Genomic DNA, 24,765 nt, shown 5'->3' with positions numbered 1-24,765 from the left:
GTTCTAGGAATGCAGATCCATCTAAGGGCCAACTTCTCTCAAGCTGTACCACAGAACAGGAAAGCATTGTTGTCCATGTCCTGGGAGTCTCTGAAGAGTGCTCACAGAAGAGCAGAAGCTGCTGACAGAAGAGGCTGGCTGGGACAGGGATTCAAGTGGAGCTTGGGGACTGAACAACACTCACCTGAATCCTTCAGAGCCAGTCAAAAAATACTGCCTTATTAACCTCACCCACAGCTCCCTAATTCCATCCCCACCAACCTGTGAAGAAAAGAGCACTTCAAACAACTTGATTCATCAAAATCCAATTTGGAGGTTAGAAGGAGTCCTCCCGGAGTGGGCTGGGGGTAATGTTAAGAAATCTCAGAGTCCCCCAGTGATTCGGTGGGTTAAGGATCTTATGTTGTCACTGCTGTGGCTTGGGTCATTTCTGTGGCATGGGTTCAATCCCTGGCCCAGGAATTTCCACATGCCATGGGAACAGTGAATGAACGAATGAAAGAAAGAAAGGAGGGCAGAAGGGAAGGAAGGAAGAGAAAGAGAAATCTCTCTCCTCCAGCTAAATACACATATGTTTTTCTCCTCGGGTTTACTTTTGTGAAGCAGAACAAGCTGTAGTGAATCTTTTAAGAAATGGTGATTTCAGTACCAGGGAAAAAATGGGTTTTACAAGTAGAAATTTTTCTGCACATACATCAATGCCCGATTCAGTTATATGGAAGCAAGAAATGCTCTCAGATATGTCAAAGGCCCCAAGACCACCATCACTCTGTAGGAAAGGAGCCTTGTCTTCTCATTTTGAAAGATTCCTTTTTAAAATGGTCATACATATTTATTTTATTTTATTTTATTTGCCTTTTTAAGGATGGTCATCCATATTTAAAGAGGCTTTTCTGCCTGATACGGTATGATTTTTCAGTTCTATAAACTGAGCATTAACAAGCAATCAGCAATCACGCTGCCCCATAACACACATCTTCCATTTGAGGAAAAGAATAGCTCTTTCCTGAACCCCTGAAATTATTCTAGTATAGTTTATCACTTACTGGGCCCCAGTTACCCAAGTGGTTTGGTCTGTCCTGATGGAACATTATACATTGAAGGTAGAGTTACTCACCTCATGTTTACTAGAGATTTTGAAGTTGAAATCATCTCCAAACTTTGCTATATGTTGTTAAATTGTTCAAGTTGCTAGATTCTATCCTCAACTGTCCTGGCTCCTGCTTTCTAATCTATATCTTGTGCCAACTAATGCTCACCACAGACATGTTCAATATTTGCCTAGAATCTTTAGAAAACAGGAAACCAGGATGTTATCATTTTTAATGTCTTTTATTTTTACCAAAGTAGTAAAATTTAATGTATGGGACTACATTAATGAAGCTTAATATAACATTTGCTTGGCATCTTTCATGTATGTATATCCTAACCCTTTTCAAAATGACCTTGTCACACCCAGAGGAGGTAGGTAGATGCTATAAGCACCAAGGTCTCCATTTTTCAAAGAGGAAAATACACAGTTGAGACAAAATAATTTACTGCAATATACACAGTGAATCATTGGCAAAGTCAGAAACAGAATCTAGGACAATCTAGATACTTTATGCCTGTTCCATTCCCCAACTTTCTATAATCCCTCTTTATCCTCTCAAAGCTCAAAAACACCACAAACTCCCCACAAGTACTCTGAATAATGTGAAACTCTCCACTTTTCCATCTTCTCTGCCTGAGCTTTAAGGGGAATATAAGGGCATATCAAAATTTTCTTTTCCTTACACAAGAACAAGCCATTGTATACCTGTTAAGCCACTTTTATACCCAAGGAACCACTCTTAGCTCCACAGAATCTCAGATTACTTCTCTTTTCTTAGCTAGCTTGAAACCAGTCAATACCAACACCATGACTTCCACAGGATTATATTATAACTAATATTTCACTGGTGGAATTAAATTAATTAAATTTAATTTTTAAAAATTCTCCCTAGGAAACAAGAAATAAGAATGTCAAGTGCTACCACCTGGAACAGAGACCACCCACTCTAACCTTGGTCAGTGGATGATCATCAATCAAGACACCTCAAAAAAATATGAGCTATGGTCATGTGAGCGCATAGAAGGAGGGTCTCAGGCCAAAAAGTTTCAGTGTTTCAGGAGAGTGTGGTTACTTTGAGATGACGGCTGCCTCCAAGAGGTGCATTTGCTCTATTATGTGAGTCAGCTTCTAGACCTGTATGCCAACATTGGCACCATGAGGAAGACAGGCCTCTGGAAAATGCACCCCAATTCATTATAGTCACGAGAGTGTGTACTTTGTGCAGCCATAAGAAAAAGTTAACCAAAAATAAAGCAAACATTTATAAACAAATGTTCATATCATTCATTTGGTCCACAGACATTGCTGAGTGACTAAGACAGTACAGGCAAAAGATATGCCAAAATGAATGAAATCTCAACCCAAGGAACTCACAATGGACACTTCTAAGAAATGCAGAAAATCGCCTTGACTCAAGATTACCTGATTTCCCTAGTGGCCTGAGATTGGCACCTGGGTCCCTCTCTTTGGGGGGTAAGTATTACCATCCCAGACCTCTCCTTTGGAGAGCAAAGACCCAGGAAGGGGACTCCATCAAACTTCCATCCTCAGCTTCAATGTGTTCATCAGCTTATCAAATTGATTACTCTTGTGCCGGGAAAAACTTGACATGATATCGGGGGGGGGGGGGGGGGGGGGGGATTTTTTCTTTTGAAAAATTATGAGAGGTGAGGTTTTATAGGGAAAGTGGCCGGAACCAGGGCGACCACAACTCTTAAAATAACATTCAAGGATCACAAACAACATTGACATGCTGAATCTACCTGAGACAAATTTGCATCAGACATCACGGGACTTCTGTTTCTTAGTCTGCCTTTTCCTAGACATCCGACTGAGTGGACTTCCTTCTGCAGCTCTGATATGTACAGATGACTGTATGACACTGGCCTCAAATACATAAGTTAATAACAGATCACTGATTTTTTTTTCTGGCTAATTACAAATGTACACATTTATTGACCAGGCAAAATTTACAACTGGCTGGTGTCCCTTTGACAGCACAGAATGGGACTAAAAGGAAACAGAGTAAAGAGTCCAGCCTTCAGGGCACAGCCTGTGGCAGAAGGCAGGATTTCAGGCAAAATATGCATGGCAGAACACGGCCACGGTCAGCAGGATAACGCCATTGATGTTCACTACTGTCCGCCACAAAGGCTTCTCTGAGGTGTCTGTCATCTTCAGCTTCATGGCTGTCTCCTCTTCCTTGGTCATTTTGGGGCCCTTCTGCTGGTCCAGGCCACAAAACAGGTCATAGGTCCACCTGAAGCATCCTTTCTTCTCCTCAGGAACTTCTGTGTCAGGGGAAAGGTACAAGAGTATTGTTAGATACAGAAGCAGGAGACACTAGAGAAGGTTTTTTGGGGAGGTGCCATGCCATCAAATCTGCCATTCTGTGGACATTTTCCAATTTTCTCATTTGCAGGAATGGAAATGGTACAAATGAATGTATAAATAAACTTAATTAATTATAAGATGACTCCAACAGATGGATTCTATGTCCTTATGATCACAGCTAGCCTATGTTTTATCTCTATTGGACCCAATGAAAATACACTTGGATTTAGAAAAGTCAGAATCAAACTGGAGATGATAGCTTACAAGAGGAGTTCCCGTCGTGGCGCAGTGGTTAACGAATCCGACTAGGAACCATGAGGTTGCGGGTTCGGTCCCTGCCCTTGCTCAGTGGGTTAACGATCTGGCGTTGTCATGAGCTGTGGTGTAGGTTGCAGACGCGGCTCGGATCCTGCGTTGCTGTGGCTCTGGCGTAGGCCGGTGGCTGCAGCTCCGATTCGACCCCTAGCCTGGGAACCTCCATATGCCGCGGGAGCAGCCCTAGAAAAGGCAAAAAGACAAAAAAAAACAAAAACAAAACCAAAATAGTTTACAAGAACCATTAAAAAGTGTCTGGGGTATTGTGACATATGAAGGATATGTAAAAACCCACCTCTCAAACACAGAAACTCATAACTGTTCGCTACATCACTGAAAAGCAATGAGATTGGCATTACTCAGGAATACATTGACTACATCTGAAAATTCCAAGACTTCACAACAGATCCAACCATGTGGCAAGGATTGGTCTAAATAGTTCCTGATACAGGAGGTGGATCAAGATGATGGAGGAATAAGATGTCAAGCTCACGTTCTCCCACAAACACATCAAAAAAAAAAAACATATACATGTAAAATGACTCTCACCAAACATCTATTGAATACAGGTAGAAGAACTTAAACCCCAAAAAGGGCGCTGAGACTTAGGCTCCAGAGGTCAGTCCCGGGGAGAGGACTAAGGTTGGCTGTGTGGGGATAGCCTAAGGGGCTAAGGAGTGCTGTGCCACGGGTGGGGGAGCAGTGTGCTACGGGCTGGGGAGTGGAACACAACAGCAGAGGGAACCCAGGAGAAGGTCTGGGCCTGCAGGATAAGCAAGGCACCATTGTTGGGGAGGGGGAGAGGAGGAGGGGCAGACCACCATAGGAATCTCCCTGTGTATGTGTGCAGGCTCTCAGAGGGAGGGGTGGCTCTGGTGCTCGTGCTATAGGAGACCTGGGTGCTTCTTGTGCAGGCTACAGGTGGCCAGGAACCTCTTGCTTGGGCTAAGGGCAGCAGGGGGCTAAGTGAAACGTGGTGCCTCTTGCGTGATTTCCAGGTAGCAGAGATGGAACACAGCAGTCATCTTGGGGGCCAGAAGGAGGCGTGGCATGCCACCACTGGGGACCTATGAGTGGGCTCCACCTGTGGCCCCACTTACCTCAGGGGTTGGCAAAAAAAAGAGGGCACTGCAACCAAACACCACACATTATTGCTGTCACCCTCCTGGGAACACACCCATACTGCAGCTGCCACTGCCAAACGCTCTGGGCAATGCCCAGATGCTTGATCACTGTCCCTTCCCAAGACCCTACAACTAGAAGTAGCTAGTACAGCACCTCCTGCATGGGCTAAGTGGGACAGGGTGCTTCTCGCATGGTCTGCAGGTGGTGGGGGCAAACCACCATAGTCATCTCTGGCTCCAGACATGGGCATGGCCTGCTACCACTAGGGGTCCCTGAATAGGCACCACCTGCGCCTCCAATCACTTCAGCAGAAGGCATTGCAATCTAACACTACCTGTTGTTGCTCTCACTGCCCTGGGAACTCACACACCCTGCTGCTGCCACTGCTAAATGCTCTGGGAACCTTGTAAATCTGCTTAAGGCTCATTATCACTTTCTAGGGCCCTGCAACAAGGAGTAGCCTGTGCCACCTTCCTGCAGGTCCTTGTTGCTGTTAAGAGCCCAGCAACCAGGCACTGACTATTATCCCTACCCAGTGCCTCCTTCTCCCTGGAAACACACTCAGCAACCTGAGGACAACAGCCTGCTCACACTGAAGAAAGAGACAGCAAATATTAAATAGTAATCCCCAACAAAATACAAAGAGATGCTCTTGCATAGAAATAGCCCTCCAAGACTACTGTTTGGCTTCCCTAAACACACAGAAAAAGAAAAACATAAGAAAGATGAAGAAGCTCAGAAACCATTACCAGTTAAAGAAACAGAATTCACATGAAGCAGCAAACAATGAAACAGACCTCTGCAGTCTGACAGAAATTGAGTTCAAAAGGGAGCTAATGAAAATACTGAAGGAATTAAGGCTGAATATCAAGGAATTAAGAGTAGATATGAACAGTAATGCAGATTCCTTTAGAAAGGAACTAGAAAATATAAGGAGGAGCCAAGAAAAATTAAAAAATTCATTTTCAGAGATGCAAACTGAGCTAAAGGCACTAAAGAGCAGAATGAATAATGCAGAGGAATGAATTAATGATCTGGAAGATAGAATAATGGAAATCACCCAATCAAGACAGAAGACAGAAAACCAAATGAAAAAACACTAAAGCAATATAAGAGATCTATGGGATAATATAAAGCAGGCCAATCTACACATAATAGGAATTCTGAAAGAGAAGAAAAAGAAAAGGTGATTGAAAACATTTGAAGAAATTATGTCTGAAAACTTTTCAAATCTAAAGGAAACTGATATCAAGATACAGGAAGCACAGAGGGTCCCAAACAAGTTGAACCCAAATAAGACCACAATGAGACATATGATAATAAAAATGGCAAAATAAAGAGAGGATTCTAAAGGCAGCAAGAGAAAAACAAAGCATTAATTATAAGGGAACCCCCATAAGGCTATCAGCTGATTTATCTACAGAAACACTACAGGCCAGAAAGAAGTGACAAGATATATTTAAAGTCCTGAAAGGAAAAAATTTGCAACCTAGAATACTCTATCCAGCAAGAATATCATTTAAAATAGAAGAGGAAATAAAGAATTACTCCAGCAAACAAAAGCTAAAAGAGTTCAGCAATACTAAACCCATTCTAAAAGAAATAGTGAAAGGGCTTCTCTAAATAAAAAAAAAAAGGCAGTTAGAAGAAATAGGATGGAGGAAACCACAATTGAAAAGCAATCATTTAAATAAGCCAGCATACAGATCTAAAAGAGAAAAAAACAAACAAACTACTATAAAGGCGATGATAAACACAAGGAGCAGCAAAAGCACAAACATGAAGATGTTAAAAAAAGACTTCAAAATCATAGAATGCGGGGAGGGAAAGTAAGAAAATATAGATTCTTTTTTTAATAATGTATTTGAGCCTATATGACTATCAGGCTAAAGCAAGCAGACACAGGAAGGGGTTAACATACTTTAAAAGCAGGGCAACCACAAATCAAAACCAAACATTACATTCACAAAAACTAAAAAGAAAAGTACTCAAGCATACAATAAATGGAAATCATATACCCAAAAAAAGAAAGAAAGGAGAAGCATAGAACCAACTGGAAAACAAGGTTTAAAATGCCATGAATACATATCTATCAATAATTACCTTAAATTTTCATGACTGAATACTCCAATCAAAAGACATGGGGTGGTAGATTGGATAAAAAAAGCAAAAACCTACAATCTGCTGTCTACAAGAGACTCACCTTAGGGCAAAGGACACATACAGATTGAAAGTGAGGGGATGGGAAAAGATATTTCAGGCCAATGGACAAAACAGGAAAGCAGGAGTTGCAATACTCATATCAGACAAAATAGACTTTAAAACGAAGGTCATTAAGAAAGACAAAGAAGAACACTCCTTAGTGGTAAAAGGATCCATTCAAAAAGAGGATATTACAATCATCAATATATAAGCCCCTAATATAGGAGCACCCAGATACCTACAACAAATACTAACAGACATAAAAGGAGAAGTTGATGGGAATACAATCATAGTAGGAGACCTCAAAACCCCATTCACATCAATGGACAGATCCTCTAGACAGAAAATCAATAAGGCAACAGAGATCCTAAAGGACACAATAGAAAAGTTAGACTTAATCGACATTTTCAGGACATTACATCCAAAAAAATCAGAATATACATTTTTCTCAAGTACACATGGAACATTCTCAAGAATAAATCACATACTGGGACACAAAGCTAATCTCAACCAACTTAAGAGTATAGAAATTATTTCAAGTATCTTCTTTGACTGCAATGGCATGAAACTAGAAATCAACCAAAGGAAAAGAATGAGAAAAAACTAACTACATGGAGACTAAACAACATGCTGCTAAAAAAACCAATGGGTCAATGAAGAAATCAAGAAGGAAATTAAAAAATACCTCAAGACAAATGATAAGACACAACCACTCAAGATCTATGGGATACCTCAAAAGCAGTGCTCAGAGGGAAATTCATGGCAATACAGGCCTTCCTCAAAAAAGAAGAAAAATATCAAATCGACAACTTAACCGAAAATCTAAATGAATTAGAAAAAGAAGAAGAACAACAACAAAAAAAACTAAAGTCAGCAGAAGGAAGGAAATAATAAAGATCAAAGAGGAAATAAATAAAATAGAGATTCAAAAAACAATTGAAGAAATCAATAAAACCAAGAGCTGGTTCTTTGAAAAGGTAAACAAAAATGACAAACCTCCAGCCAGACTCACCAAGAAAAGGAGAGAAAAAACCCAAAGAACCAAAATCAGAAATGAAAAAAGAGAAGTCACAATGGATACTACAGAAATACAAAAAACCATGAGAGAATACTATGAACAACTGTATGCCAACATATTTGAAAACCTAGAAGAAATGGAACTTTCCAGAGACTTACAGCCTGCCAAAATTGAATCAAGAAGAAGTAGATCAACTGAACAGACGAATCACTAGAAATGAAATTGAATATGTCATAAGACACTCCCTATAAATAAAAGTCCAGGACCAGATGGCTTCACAGGTGAATTCTACCAGACATACAAAGAAGAACTCATACCTATCCTCCTTAAACATTTCCAAAAGGCTGAAGAAGGAACACTCTCAAAGACATTCTATGACACCACCATCACCCTAATACCAAAACCAAACAAAGATACTACCAAAAAAGAAAACTATAAGCCAATATATTTGATGACTATAGACTCAAAAATTCTCAAAAAATTTTAGCCAACCGAATCCAACAACATAGAAAAAAGGTCATACACCACGACCAAGTGGGATTCATCCCAGGTTCACAAGGATGGTTCATCATATGCAAATCAATCAACATCATACACCACATTAACAAAAGGAAAGTCAAAACCACATGATCATCTCCTCAATATATTCAGAGAAAGCATTTGACAAAGTCCAACATCCATTCATGATCAAAACTCTTACCAAAATGGGTATAGAGGTAACATTCCTTAACAAAATCAAAGCCATTTATGACAAACTCACAGCAAATATAATACTCAATGGAGAAAAGCTGAAAGCCTTCCCACTAAAATCTGGAACAAGACAAGGATGCCCACTCTCACCACTGTTATTCAACATAGTACTGGAAGTCCTAGCCACAGCAATCAGACAAACAAAAGAAATAAAAGGCATCCAAATTGGAAGAGAAGAGGTAAAATTGTCATGATATTTTGTCATGACATGATACTACATATCGAAAACCCTAAGGGCTCAACCCAAAAACTACTCAAACTGACCAACAAATTCAGCGAAGTAGCAGGATATCAGATTAACATTCAGAAATTGGTTGCATTCTGTATACTAACAATGAAATAATAGAAAAAGAATATAAAAATACATCTTTTAAAATCGCACCCCCAAAAATTAAATACCTAGGAATAAAGCTGACTAAAGAGGTGAAAGATTTATATGCTGAGAACTATAAAACATTAATCAAGGAAATTAAAGAGTATTCAAAGAATTCAAAGATATTCCATGCTTCTGGATTGAAAGAATTAATATTATTAAAATGGCTATACTAGCCAAAGCAATCTATAGATTCAATGCAATCCCTATCAAATGACCCATGACATTTTTCACAGAACTAAAACAAACAATCCAAAAAAATTTACATGGAACCACAAAAGACCCAGAATTGCCAAAGCAATCCTGAGGAACAAAAACCAAGCAAGAGGCATAACCCTCCCAGACTTCAGGCAATATTACAAAACCACAGTCATCAAGACAGTGTGGTACTGGTCCCAAAACAGACATACAGACCGATGGAACAGAATAGAGAACCAGAAATAAACCCAGACACCTACGGTCAATTAATCTTCAACAAAGGAGGCAAGAATATAAAATGAGGAAAAGACAGTCTTTTCAGCAAGTATAGCTGGGAAACCTGGACAGCCACTTGTAAATCAATGAAACTGGAACACACCCTCACGACATGGACAAAAATAAACTCAAAATGGCTTAAAGACTTAAATTTAAGACAAGATACCATTAAACTCCTAGAAGAGAAAATAGGCAAAACATTCTCTGACATCAACCTTATGAATATTTTCTCAGGTCAGTCTCCCAAAGCAACAGAAATAAGAGCAAAAATAAATCAATGGTAACTAATCAAACTGACAAGCTTTTGCATAGCAAAGGAAACCATAAAAAAAAAACCAAAAAGACAACTTACATAACGGGAGAAAATAGTTTCAAGTGATGCAACTGACAAGGGCTTAACCTCTAAAATATACAAACTACTTATACAACTCAACAGCAAAAAAGCCAACAACCCAACTGAAAAATGAGCAAAAGACCTGAATAGACATTTCTCCAAGGGAGATACACAGATGGACAACAAGCACATGAAAAAATGCTCAACATCACTGATTATTAGAGAAATGAAAATCAAAACTACTATAAGGTACCACCTCACACCAGTAAGAATGGCCATCATTAATAAGTCCACAAATAACAAATGCTGGAGAGGGTGTGGAGAAAAGGGAACCCTCCTGCATTGTTGGTGGGAATGTAAGCTGGTACAACCACTATGGAAAACAATATGGAGGTACCTTAGAAAACTATACATAGAACTACCATATGACCCAGCAATCCCACTCTTGGGCATATATCCAGACAAAACTTTCCCTGAAAAAGACACATGCACCTAACATGTTCATTGCAGCACTATTCACAATAGCCAAGACATGGAAACAACCCAAATGTCCATTGACAGATGATTGGATTAGGAAGATGTGGTATTTATACACAATGGAATACTAATCAGCCATAAAAAAGAACAAAATAATTCCATTTGCACCAACATGGATGGAACTAGAGACTCTCATACTAAGTGAGGTAAGTCAGAAAGAAAAAGACAAATACCGTATGATATCACTTATATCTGGAATCTAATAATATACACCACAAATGAAGCTTTCCACAGAAAAGAAAATCATAGACATGGAGAACAGACTTGATGTTGCCAAGGGGGAGGAGGAGGGAGTGGAATGGACTGGGGACCTGGGGTTAATAGATGCAGACTATTGCATTTGGAATTGATAAGCAATGAGATCCTACTGTATAGCACCGGGAACTGTATCTAGTCACTTGTGATGGAGTATGATGGAGGAAAACATGAGAAAAAGAATATGTATTATGACTGGGCCACTTTGGTGTATGATAGAAAATTGACAGAACACTGTAAACCAACTATAATGGAAAAAATAAAAATCATTTAAAAAATAAAATGAAATAAATAGTTCCTTATACATGTAGCAGTGATCAACACTTCCACTTATTTCTTAATTGAACCATTTGACTTAATCTGCCATTCAAAGTGGAAGCTCACCAAAGGAATGAATAGTGTCCTCTGAGCCCAGGTGTGGCATTAAATGTAGACAGATCTGGGTTAGAATCCCAGGTTTGTAACTCACTAGCTATGAAATCAAGCCCACTGTATGTTCAGCACCATGGTCCAGGGACCACTGCTCTCTACACTTTCAATTTCTAAGAGTCACAGACTTTTTGAATTGGAAAGAATTTTAGTGGTCAAGCACATTTGTCAGAACTAGAACCAAAACCTACCTTTATGTTAATTCACCTACCTTGTTAATTCACCTCTCATATCCAGGTATATGTAAAACTGGATAAAGAGTACCTTCTTCATTCTAAAATTTCATGATAAAGTACTCAGTGTGTACTAGGTGTCAAGAACTGTTAGTCCCCTTCCATTCTCTCTTTTCTCTCACAAACATAAGAGATAAACCTCCTTGTACCTCTCCACTTAGGTCCACTCTACCAAAAATAGGAGAACAGGGAAGGAGCAGCAAGGAATTGGGCCCACTAACCACCCCAAGTGAGAGACACCTGATTATCTGGGTCAATAAAAAGTTGTGTGGCCTTGAGAAAGTCTTTATGTCTCATTTTCCTTGTCTGTAAAATTGGAAGATTCATACTTGCATTATAAGCCTTAAAAGTATGATGTGGTGCTAAAAGGAATCAATAGATTACAGTAAAGTATTCACAGTTAAAATATGTCATGATCATATTATCAGCTAAAGGCTTTTTCGTGCTGCCATTTCTCAGAGAATGGTGAGGATCACACTCCTTGCCTATAAAATCCCCATGAGATCTTAGTTTACTGTGGTTTAATAGGACAACTGTTCAGTCTGATTTCACTGCAGGTTCATCAAGAAACAACAGCATTCAAGTGCTGCCATGAATCTCAGAAGTCACTAAGCCAGTTCTCCAGCTGGTATGGGAGTCCCCTCTCTGGAATCCCTGATAGATACACACTTGCTGCCCACCCCTTCCCAGGACAACTCAGTTAGAAAAGTCTTCATTAGTACCAGTCATGATGGTGACAATTACAGCCAATTCCTATAGTGGAGGATCACCTCATTCAATGTTTCCAACAGTGCTATGAAGTGCCTATCATTTAGGAATGCTTTTGTGAGGAACCTGAGCTTTAGAACAATGGAATCTCTTGCCCAGAGTAGTAAGTAGAGAAGTCAGGATTCAACCTCAGTTCTTCCCAAATCCAAGTACACAGTCTGTCTCTACACTATCCTGTCTCTCTGTTCTTCAAGCTAAATTGGATGAGCTCTTTCCACCCATCTGTCTTAAGTCTTTTGTCTGGTGCAGAGCTAATCTCTTCTTCCACAGTAAAACATTCCAAATATTCCTCATCCATGTCCCTTTCAAAGCTATGGTAGTCTTAACACAATATGGAGACCTTTTTGGAGATGGAAGAAGTAAGGGACATGTTCACACCTTCCTGCCCCAAGGAAGCAGGAAGTGGGAGCCTTTTTCAGCACCATGGCCAGGTACTTATGGCTCCAGATTTCTTTCAGCACTTGAAAGGTCACAGTTTCAGAACTGGGAGGTCTTTAGAGATCAAGAGCAGACAGCATTAGAGCTGGGAGCACAGGCAAACCTCTCCCTTCCTAGAATTCAATTTCCATGTCTGTAAAATGAGCTGATAAGACCAAATGTTCTCTAGGGCCCTTTCCAGAGCCCGGATTCTATCATATTTCTGATGGCCAGATGCAGAACTCGTTCTGTTGTACCTGTACTCCCCTTCAGATGGAGTGATGAGACCTCCAGCCCAGCACCAGGTAAAGCACTATGACCTCGTGCTCCCACACTGCTACACACCACACATCACCACAACCATCCTCTATGTGTGCACCCCTGCCATGCAGTGAAGAAATGCTGAAGCACAGAAGCTGAGGAAAGCATTCTTCCAAGATCAAGCTAAGTCACACTAAGCCTTGAGTAAGCACTACCTTAACGGACTTCCAGAGAAATTTGGTTTTTTTAAAAAATCTGTTATGGTAAGCCAGTAAGATACAAGACTCTATGAGCCTCTGTCCCAACTTCCTGATGTCACTAGAACTGACCACAGCTTTAGTTCCATCTGCTTTGACAGACTATATCAGAAGAGCTCTGTCTTCACTTGTCCAAAACCACGCTACAATTCAAGTCAGGGTGGCAAATATCTCACCCACACTTACTCATTAAGCACTGTAAACTAAGGATGATTCTGCAACCCCCTCCTCTCCTTGACCAAGCCTTAGAGTGAACTTTCCACTCACTCTTCACTCCCCTCTAGAAGAGAGATCTGAGTTTTCATGAAGGAATTTAGTGAAGGCTTCAATAAGTGGTCTTGCTGTTGGAGGAGTAACTTTAGGGCTTGGGAACAGGCTCTGAGTCACAAATCACCTATTTCAACGGTCTCTTCTGGGGCTTCTTGAATGTCCTCCTCCTCTGCATCCAGGTCAATACGCTCCTCTTTGCTGTTGCGCAGGCTCCAACACAGGCGGTAGAGCTGCAGAGAAAGCAGAACAGTTAGCAGAAAAATCCAAATGGTGTCTTGGGCCAAGAAGTTGGGAGAACAAAGAGATGCACATCAAGAAAGGAAAAGGAACATGGCCTCTCAATACCAATGAAAACATAGATAATGGCTCCCATCCACAATACTATCTCTAAATATGTTGGGAACTTCAATATAAATCATACACCTGTACACACCAGCACCTATGATATGTGAATTCAGAGGCTGAGACTGCCTTGAATATAGAAATATTTTCAATGAATGATTTCTTGTTACATACAATAAAGTGAATTTGTTCCTTTTGGCACTAATGCTGAGAAACAGGGCTAGACACCCATTTATCCAGACCAGTAAAATAAGATCAGATTTTTGTACTGTATTATGGGGGTGGGGAGAGAATCATAGACTCATGAGCCATTTAGAATAGGGAAGAGGTGGAGGTACAGTTTCTATTGATATGAAACCAGAAACCTCTTTACGTCAAGAGGAAGCATGGAACTAAGTGTGTTTGGGGGCTGCAATACTTTCAAAGATTGAGCCATAAGGAAGCAATTAATACAACATGAAGAGAGCCCATGACAGATTTGGCCAATAACCATGAAGGTGGTTCTGCTGTTATAAAAGCAATCTTTGGCATAACTGAATCACTTTGTTTTACAGCAAAAATTATCACAACATTGTAAATCAAATATACTTCAGTAAAATTTTTTAAATGAAAAAATAAAATCAATCTTTGTTTGACATTAGGGTTGGGCATAGCTTTGAAAATTTGGCAGTGAGGTTGAGTTCTCTTAGGGATTCTGTAAATCCCCTGTATTTGTATATGCATAAGAAAGGGGCCAACAAAACCTTTTCTCTTTCTCTATGAATACGATCTTGGGTTAAATCTCTAGCTCTGCCCCTTGGAAACCTGAAAAAGGTAGGATGTTGGCTGTGTTGGGTTACCAGACTATATTGCTGATGTAAAAAAAATGACCCATAATTGGTAATCGTCATCTGCATTAGGAGGGTTGTGAATATAACCTAAGCCCTCAGCCAGGGGCGACACCCAGAGCTAAAGAAGATACCATATGATATCACTTATATCTGGAATCTAATATATGGCACAAATGAACCTTTCCACAGAAAAGAAACTCATGGACTTGCAGAATAGATTTGTGGTTGCCAAGGGGGAGGGGGAGGGAGTGGGATGGATTGGGAGCTTGGGGTTAATAGATGCAAACTATTGCTTTTGGAATGGATTAGCAATGAGATCCTGCTGTGTAGCACTGGGAACTATGACTAGTCACTTATGATGGAGCATGATAATGTGAGAAAAAAAAAATGTATACCTGTATGTATAACTGGGTCACCATACCATACAGTAGAAAAAAAAAATTGTATTGGGGAAATAACAGTTAAAAAAATACATAAAAAATAATTTAAAAAAGAAGAGTACTTGCCATTTTTGAAATTTTGAATCAGTTAGACTTTGATATTGTTTGAAATTTCTTGAGTTCTCTGGGCAACTGTTTGGAGATTTAATTGGGGAAAAATAAAGGTAAATCATACTTCAGATTTTCCTGAACTTGGTGATTTTTTTTATAACTAGGTATGTCCCTTACTGAGACCCCTGGAAGCAAAATATACATTCCTATCTGGGACTTGAGCACCCAAGCCAGGGTGGCACCTGTGCCTATCATGTGATCTCATTCCCTTGCACCTGAGCTGTCCCTTGGCAGGCAGGATCCATAAAATAGCCCCTGCACTAAAATATGGCCTGCTGTGAGGACACCTACTGGAGACACACTCTTGATACTGCTCTGCTGGCACACCATGTTTCCTGCCCTGTATCCTTCTACATGACACCAAAGGCAAGGATGGTCTATTTTAGTCATATGTGAGCTGTCTAACTGAACCAAGGGCAACCAAGATGGGTGTTGCAGCATGACCACAAAACCAGGGTAGGACAGGTCTCACAGCAGATACTCACATGCACATCTGGAATGGGCTTGGTGAAGAGGGAGATGACCAGGACGATGATGATGGAAATGACAAAGAGGATGATGGCAAAATACAAGTAGTGCACACCACAGATAATTGTGGGACAGTTGCTGGGCTCCACGCAGCTCCCGGTTCCATAGGCAAACTCGGTAATCATACGGGCCAGCCCAATCATACATCCTATGACCAGTCCCCAAAAGGCTCCCTGTGAAAGAAAACCCTGGGCTAACAAATGCTGAATACATAAAACAGCCGTGCATTCACTGGGTCGGGGCAGGAGGTGGCAGAGGGGGGACACTTGGACAAAGGCAACAGAATAACTGTGAGAGAAATGATAGCTCCAGGCTATCCTAAACAGGACTGCTGGAATTCCAAATATGGCTGGGAATATTACATCAGGCCTTCTGTGAGTATGTTTACCATGTTTCAGTAATGTGATTTTACCTATGTCATAGAACAAGGATTCCCGATATAATGGGATAAAGTGTCTAATAAGTGATTAGAATACCAAAAATGCTCTTTAAAAATAATTTTAATTTCTCTGCTCACAGTTACTGTTACCATCAGCCTCCAGATTTAGGCATATGCAGATGTAAAGTAGTTACTTATGAAGTAATTTGTATTCCTTGAACACATGGAAAAAAAAATTGGGACATTTGGGGACAGAGGAGAAAGGAACTTTTCCATCAGCTCCTTTTATAGATCCAAAGTCACTGGGGTTTTTTGGGGGGAATGGGGGTTGTTTGTTTGTTTTGGCTGCACCTATGGCATGTGGAAGTTCCCGAGCCAGGAATCGAACCTGCACAACAGCTGTGACTTGCACCACAGCTACAGTATTGCCAGATCCTTAACTTACTACAACCCAAGGAAATTTCCCCAAAGTCCCTGTTTTTAATTTGAGCACATAAAATTATACTACATGTTTTTACATTAAATTTTGTGTTTGCATATTGGAAATATGGAAAGCCTTTAAGAGGCTAGAAACACGGGGAGACAATTTTTCAGGTTTTTTTTTTTTTAAGAACACTTTCTATACTTCTACTTTTCCTTTTTTTCCTTCCTTTCTCCCTCTCTCCCTCCCTCCCTCTCTTCCTTTCTTCTTTTTGGTCAGTCCTCACCTAGAGGACCAGGTCTCAGTCTAGAAGTCACATTTTAAGTGGACCAGTGACAAGGTAGAGTGAGCACATAGAAGGGGGGGCCAGAAAGAGCCTTCATAGCTTTGTCAAGATTGGGCTGAATAGCCCCTTTGCTAGCCATTAGTACCCCGACACTTCGTATTCCAGGTGTGATAAATTATCAGCTATTCTTTAAATGTGTGTCATGTATGGACATGCACTGGGTCTTTGCACAGATTATTCTCTCTAGCTAGGAGAGCACAGGTGGTCCCTCTTCCCTTTCTGGTAATCTTGCCCTAGCTTAAATGTCCCCTCTCCTCCTCTGAGTCAAAACTGGATGGTCACATCCTCCTTGGCATGGCTGCAGCACTGTGGACACACTTCCAGGCCAGCACAAGTCACACTGCCCTGTAATCATACATTCAATCCTCCGTCTCCCCATCTGAAATGGGAGCTCACCCAGGGAAGGAACTAGGGCTCATTGCCTTTGTTATTTTTTTTTTTTTTTTGTCTTTTGTTGTTGTTGTTGTTGCTATTTCTTGGGCCGCTCCCGCGGCATATGGAGGTTCCCAGGCTAGGGGTCGAATCGGAGCTGTAGCCACCGGCCTACGCCAGAGCCACAGCAACGCGGGATCCGATCCGCGTCTGCAACCTACACCACAGCTCACGGCAACGCCGGATCGTTAACCCGCTGAGCAAGGGCAGGGACCGAACCCGCAACCTCATGGTTCCTAGTCGGATTCGTTAACCACTGCGCCACGACGACGGGAACTCCCTCATTGCCTTTGTGTTGCTAATGCCTAGCCCCAAGCTGGTATCTGGAAGTATCTGCTGCTAAATGAATGAAAGAAAAAGTTTCCCCATTTGTCCTTCATATACTTATTCAGTCAAAAAATTATTTCTTGACTTTAGTTTGTGTAAATAGTATTGATCAAACTTGCTTAGGTTTTCCTTCTCTTTGGCAATTAGCCTGCTCTTATTCCTTTAGTCTTTATTCTCAAGAAGCTCTTTAAAAATCTGGGAACCTTTGACATTTTCCTTAAGACTTGGAGTCACCTCTCAGCAGACAGAGTGCCTGAGCAGTCCTGAAAATCACTTTGCAGTCTCTGTGCTACTCTCCAGAGACCCTAGGCCAGGGCTTCTTGCCCTTAGCACTGTGACATTTGGGCTGAAGAATTTTCGGGAGGGGGGAGGGTTGGGGGGGCAACTGAGCTCTCTTGTGCATTGTAGAATGTTTAGCAGTGTCCCTGGCCTCTACCCACTAGATACCAGTAGCATTCTCTAAATAATAACAATCAAAAATGTTCCCAGACATAACCAAATGTCCCCTGGGGAAGGGCAAAACCACCCCCAGTTGGGAACCATGACAATCTATCACAATTCTTAGCCTTACTCTTTGAAAGCCCTGGTCCATTGCTGAATTGAGTCTGCTTATGACCCACTCCAATACCCACCCAGCTGGGCTTCTAGTCACACGTTCCCAAGTTGCATTTTAGAAATCTCCCAGTGAACCAGCTTCTGCCAATCCCTATTGAAACATATCTCAAGATGTGTGCCCATTTCTCTAGCCTGCAAGTTCAATTCTGATCTCACAAGGCCATTTATCTGTACACCCAGTTTTGTGTCACCAGCAAATCTGGAGTATGTTCCTAATGATGAATGGCAAATGAAGAGGATCACATGTTGTGATTTATGCACCTCAAACCTCACTCCAGTGAGGCGTTTCCCTGATATATACTTGTCTCCTGTCCTATTGGGAGAAAGGGGGTCTCTAACCAAAAGTATGTCATTTTTTATATTGTTTCAGAGAGTCAGCTACATAGTCAACACCCCCACTTCTTCCCAACCATTCCCAGGCATAGAGACAGGTGGATACAGAGACAGCTGAGCAACATCCCAATCAGAAGCCATATCCAAGGCATTCTTTTTGTGATGCTTCAAAATCTGCCCCACTGATGACCCAAATTCTTTAGCCTGGCTTTCAGAGGGGATCTGTCTAGTCTAACCTTAACCTGTCTCTCCAGCTAAGTCTTCCATCTCTCTCTCTCTCTCTCTCACACACACACACACACACACACACACACACACACACACAAACTCTCCTAGCAGGTGAGATTCCTTATAGTCCTTCACCCTCACCCCCATCCTGCTTGTACACCACTACTTGGCTCTTCACTGGGCCTTGAAAAGTGCTGGCTGGAAATTCAGGATCACTGCAGAATCAAGGAAGTAGCCTATGCTAGGACTTTCTCTGGAGCTGCTCAGTCAGAGGCTATAAACTTTCCAGACAGAGCCATGCAGTTGGGTCAAAATCACCAAGATTGGATGGAAAATGTTCACCATTAGTTGAGAATTAATGGAACCTACACCAAGGAGAAGAGGGGAGTCTGAGAGAATGTGAACCCAGAGAGTCCCTTGGTCCCTGGAGGCTTTTCCATATAAACCCTCAGCAGCACATTCATCCAGGCTTAAGATCTCTGGGAAGTAGAATCCAGAGAATATACACATCCAGATGAGAATTTCTTTGCCAAGATGACTCTTCTGAACATGCATACATGATACCTACCTCCTCATTGACTCTCTTGCAGAAAATAGCAAGTAGGAAGACAGCTGCGATGGGTGGTCCCAAGTAACTGGTGACGGACTGGATGTAATCAAAGAGCTGCCCACTTTGTGCTGACTGAACAATGGGCACCCAGGCAATGCTGATGCCAATCAGCACCAGGATGAACAGCCTGAAATCAAAGCCCCCACAACAGGGTGTCAGCAAATGGCTCCACATGAATAAATATATATTACTATGTACCAAATATATAACTACAAAATATATACATAAGCATAGAAAGATAGACAGACATAACATTTTATATGATCACAGCAAGGAAAAATAATTATCAAATTCATTCTTGAGGCTCTTTTCTTTTTTTTTTTTTTTGTCTTTTTGTTATTTCTTTGGGCCGCTCCTGCGGCATATGGATGTTCCCAGGCTAGGGGTCGAATCGGAGTTGTAGCTGCCAGCCTATGCCCGAGCCACAGCAACGCGGGATCCGAGCCGCGTCTGCAACCTACACCACAGCTCACGGCAACGCCGGGTCGTTAACCCACTGAGCAAGGGCAGGGATCGAACCCGCAACCTCATGGTTCCTAGTCGGATTCGTTAACCACTGCGCCACGACGGGAACTCCTTGAGGCTCTTTTCTTATGTATTCTGCCTCTTCAGGAAAATCTTCTTTGCCTACATGTAAAATGCACTTGATTTTCCAAAGTAAACTAAACCCAGTCACCACCAGGAGAGAATCCCACTTTGAGAGGCAGCAGAGTATAGGAATAAGGCTATGGTCTTTGGTGCCAACAGTCCTGGATTCAAATTCTTATTTTCTCTGTGTGAAACAGGACACTTAGCTTAACCTCTGCAAGTCTCAATTTCTCCATTTGTAAACTGGGAATAATATGACCAAACTTGCAAGGTCAGAATAAGGATTAGCTATAGTAAAACATTTGGCAAATAATAGGCACTCATTAAGTAGTAAAGACTATAAATGTCATTTTCTCCTCCTTTTCCATCTTCTTCTTCTTCATCTTCATATAAAGTTAAAAACAAAAGCCAAGAAGAACTTACAAAAGAACAGTCTAGATAGACTGGGAGACTACCAGGTATTTCCAGCACTCCTCCTTTTGAGTTCCACTTCAAGTCCTGAAAGGTTTGGAGGGTCCTTACAACCTCTTGACTTAATTAGAAAGAAAGCTGTGATTCTCTTGCCTCTCTTACCTGAAGTTAAGGCAAAAGAGTCTTTAACCTTCGCAAAGCAATGTTTTCACTCACATATTTCTCCCTCTAAAATGTCCTTTCCAGAGTTCCCACCATGGCACAGTGGAAACGAATCCAACTAGGAACCATGAGGTTGCGGGTTCCATCCCTGGCCTCGCTCAGTTGCCATGATCTGTGGTGTAGGTCACAGACACGGCTCGGATCTGGTGTTGCTGTGGCTCTGGTGTAGGCTGGCAGCTACAGCTCCGATCAGACCCCTAGCCTGGGAAACTCCATATACCATGGATGTGGCCCTAAAAAGACAAAATAAATAAATAAATTAATTAAATAAAATAAATTAAAATGTCCTTCCCTCTGGAGTTCCCATCATGGCGCAGCAGAAACGAATCCAACTAGGAACCATGAGGTTGCGGGTTCGATTCCTGGCCTCGCTCAGTGGGTTAAGGATGCAGCGTTGCCATGAGCTGTGGTGTAGGTCACAGACATGGCTTGGATATGGCATTGCTGTGGCTCTGGCTGTGGCTCTGGCGTAGGCTGGCAGCAACAACTCCAATTAGACCCCTAGCCTGGGAACCTCCATATGCCACAGCTGTGGCCCTAAAAAGACAAAATAAAATAAAATAAAATAAAATAAAATAAAATAAGATAAAATAAAATATCCTTCCCACTGCCTCCCATTTACCCAAACTCTAGCCACCATTTTAGACACAGTTCAGGGTCTCCCTCCCCCAGGACCCTTCTCCAGCTAATGTATGGAGCTCTTCTCTGAGCCCTTGATTGCTCTTACAGGTACTACAGCAAAGTCTGGGATTGTTTCTAGTAACTGTAAGCTTATCTCAGACAGGGACAAACTCTATGGCCACAGTCATTGGATGCACACAAAAAAATGTATGCCCCAACATAATCTCACAGCCAAGAAGTCCAGCCCCGAGCAAAACAACAAAATGGTTTTTTTCTCATGTTGCATCTTGAGACTTATAAATAGCAGCAAATGCCAGTAAACTTCTTTCTAGGGAACACCCAGTCAGAGTTAACAGTACTACTTCCTGTGAAACAGAGTGGTAGACCCTGGCCCAGTCAGACCTCCCCTGGGTGTCAGGTGTCTCAGCACCTGAGAGTGGCCTGTCATTTTCCTGTCTTTTCTTTTGCCCTAATCTTGCTCATGGACTTATGATGTGGCAGCCCATATCCCTCTTGCACTATTCCCTGGGAGCCCTTCCCTTGACTTGACATCCCAGAGACCTCTACCTGCCCTGAGGAGGGGGACCTGCCTCAGCCCCACAGAGAGACCAGAGTTTCTAGTGGTCCTCTATCCAGAACATCTGCTCCATGGACAATCGTGATAATGGGCACACCTGACCCATGTGTCAATGATTACTCCCTTCAGTGTCCTGTTGTGACCATTAGCCCATTTGGCAATAAAAAATGTGCACATTGCCTGGTGTTTTAGACTTTACAAAGCATGTTCACAAGCATAATATCACCTAACACTCACAAAGGTCCTACAAAATGTTACAGTAAAGGGTTAAGGCACTGGAGGCACCTGGGCATAAAAGATGTCCACTGAGGAGAACTACAGTGCGGAGGGCTGAAGAAGATAGCATGGGACAGTATAAAGGCATCAGACAAGGTCGCAGTTGGCCGTGGGTTCCAGTCCTGGTTCTGCTGCTGTCTAAGCTTCCTGGATTTAGGATTTATCATTTTGTTCACGGATAAACTGAGGGTTAGGTTAAATGATCTTTGGTATCATTTCATACTCCAGAGGGGCATTATTTGATGATCTCCAATTTAAAGCTAAATGCCACTGAAAGCAAATATAACTAGCCATAGAGGTTACTCTCCTTCTGCCCAGGCATATGCCAATCTTCCCCAGCTTGAGAGAGCCTCTGATCATTCACTTCCATGCTGTATGGTGGGGGGAACTGTGTTTACCTTCCCGCAATCATGAGCTCTTTCTCGGATGCTCTCTTCCGGATCTTGGTGTAGACATCCATGGTGAAGAGAGTGCTGGCACTGTTGAAGATGGAGGTCAGGGAGCTCATGAGAGAGGCCAACATGACCGACAGCATCAGGCCTCGCAATCCTAGAAGAGAAGGAGGTTCTGAGTGGTACAGACAGCACTTCAGCTCTTTCTTGCTTGGAAAGTGTGAGGACTCAAGGGTTTTTTGCCTTATGACACCATGCCGTGTTCTCTGACTTATCTCTCCAGAAAGACTATAAGTTTTAATGAATGGATTGTGGCTTTAAATTATACTATAAAGTCCACAGCAGTCAACAAAGAGCTAGGGACAAAATACCCATGCGGCAAATGCTTTGCAACTGGATGATGGTGGTGGTAGTGCTGGTGGTAGTGCTGAGGTGGTGGTGGTGTGGTGGTGGTGGTGGTGGTGGTGGTGGTGGGGTGTGTGTGTGTGGTTCTATCTGGGTGATTTTTACAAGGTCTCTCACCCAAAAGATTCATGATACAGAAGAAATATTTAAACTAGGATTCAAAAGATGAGGTTCTCAAGAAAATAAAAAGACAGCCAGGGAGCTCCTGCTGTGGCACAAGGGGATTGGCAGCATCTTGGGAGCTGCTGTGACACAGGTTTGATCTCCAGCCCAGCACAGTGGGTTAGGGATCTGGCGTTACCACAGCTGTGGCTTAGGTCGCGACTGTGACTCTGATCCCTGGCCCAGAAGCTTCATATGCTGTGGGATGGCCAAAAATGACCCCCCAAAAAAAGACAGCCTGTAGAATAGGAGAAAATATTTGCATATATTTAACAAAGGTCTATCATAGAGAATATATAAAGAATTCCTACAACTCGAACAACAAAAAGACAACATAATTTAAAATGGGCAATGGATGTAGATACTTCTGCAAAGAAGATAGAATGCTAATAATTACAGGAAAAGATGCTCAACATTAGAGAAAATCAAATCAAAACCACAATAAGATACTACTTTGCACCCCCTAGAGGAGCTATAATTTTTAAAAAGATAGATAATAACAAGTGTGGCTAGTGATGTGGAGAACTAAGAGTCCTCATACATTACTGGCAGTAATGTAAAATGGTACAGACACTGGAAAATAGTTACTCAAATTGCTAAAAATAAGAGTTAACATGGAGTTCCCATCATGGCTCAGTGGTTAAAGAATCCGACTAGGAACCATGAGGTTGCGGGTTCAATCCCTGTCCTTGCTCAGTGGGTTAAGGATCCCGCATTGCCATGAGCTATGGTGTAGGTTGCAGACATGGCTTGGATCTGGCGTTGCTGTGGCTGTGGCGTAGGCTGGCGGCTACAGCTCTGATTTGACCCCTAGCCTGGGAACCTCCATACACGGCCCTAGAAAAGGCAAAAAAAAAAAAAAAGTTAACATATGACCCATCAGTTCCACTTCTAGGCATCTAACCAAGAGAAATAAAACCTAACCCCATACAAAAACTTATGCATGAATGTTTACAGCAATATTGTTTATAATAGCCAAAATTAGAAACAACACTGTGTCCATGAATTGATAAATGGATAAACAAAATGTGGTATATCTATCCAGTAGAACATTACCGCCCCAAAATAGAATGAAATACTAACGTATGCCTACAACGCAGATGGACCTTGAAAACATTAAGCTAAGTGAAAGAAGCCAGACACAAAAGGACAAATATTGTATGATTCCATTTATATTAGATATCCAAAGTAAGAAAATTCTAAGAGACAAAAAGTAGATTAATGGTTCCCTAGGGCTGGGGGGAAGGGAGGGAATAGGATAAACATAGAGTTATTGCTATTAGGTATAGGATTTCTTTGGAGGGATGATAAAAAGTTTCTAAAATTGATTGTGGTGGTAGTTTTACAACTCTGTGAATATACTAACCAAGAAGAGCATGAGGTTGTCCCTACTGAGGTTAGAAGGCAAGGGCAGGCTGAGAGCTCGCCACTGAGAGTACAGTACCAGAACTAAATGTGACCTTAGGAGCCACCTAGGCCTACCATCCTCTGATACACAAATCCCTTCCACAAGGTTTCTTCTGCCTAACCCCTCCAGCAACAGGATTCCATTCCCTCTCGGACAGATCTCACTAGGCAGATATCTGCCTCTTGATAGCTTCAGACACAGTCCTTATGCTACCCAACAGAAGATATCTTACTCCTCTTCCACTTTACCATCTTCACATATTCAAACAACTCACATTCTCCTGAACTCTATTTTTCCAAGCTAAACATCTTCAGCT

General features: G+C 41.7%; 1 protein-coding gene across 3 annotated transcripts in view; it reads right to left on the bottom strand.

The window, feature by feature from the left end:
• Positions 1–1,313: 1,313 nt before the first annotated feature.
• The window catches only part of SLC5A1 (solute carrier family 5 member 1), a 162,355-nt gene continuing 138,903 nt past the window's right edge, over positions 1,314–24,765 (bottom strand). For all 3 annotated transcript variants that reach the window (XM_047760941.1, XM_047760940.1, XM_047760939.1), the window contains exons 11-15: positions 22,481–22,631; positions 19,346–19,514; positions 15,654–15,869; positions 13,570–13,675; positions 1,314–3,384 (exon numbers count right to left, since the gene is read on the bottom strand). In XM_047760941.1, coding sequence (XP_047616897.1) covers positions 3,167–3,384; positions 13,570–13,675; positions 15,654–15,869; positions 19,346–19,514; positions 22,481–22,631 — 860 coding nt within the window. In that variant the 3' untranslated portion in view covers positions 1,314–3,166. The remainder of the gene's footprint in view (positions 3,385–13,569; positions 13,676–15,653; positions 15,870–19,345; positions 19,515–22,480; positions 22,632–24,765) is intronic.

This window comes from Phacochoerus africanus, chromosome 15 (assembly GCF_016906955.1).
Source record: "Phacochoerus africanus isolate WHEZ1 chromosome 15, ROS_Pafr_v1, whole genome shotgun sequence".
In the NCBI taxonomy this organism is placed as follows: Eukaryota; Metazoa; Chordata; class Mammalia; order Artiodactyla; family Suidae; genus Phacochoerus; species Phacochoerus africanus.
The sequence above is the reverse complement of the archived record's forward strand: the minus strand, read 5'-3'. Positions and strand labels throughout refer to the sequence as shown.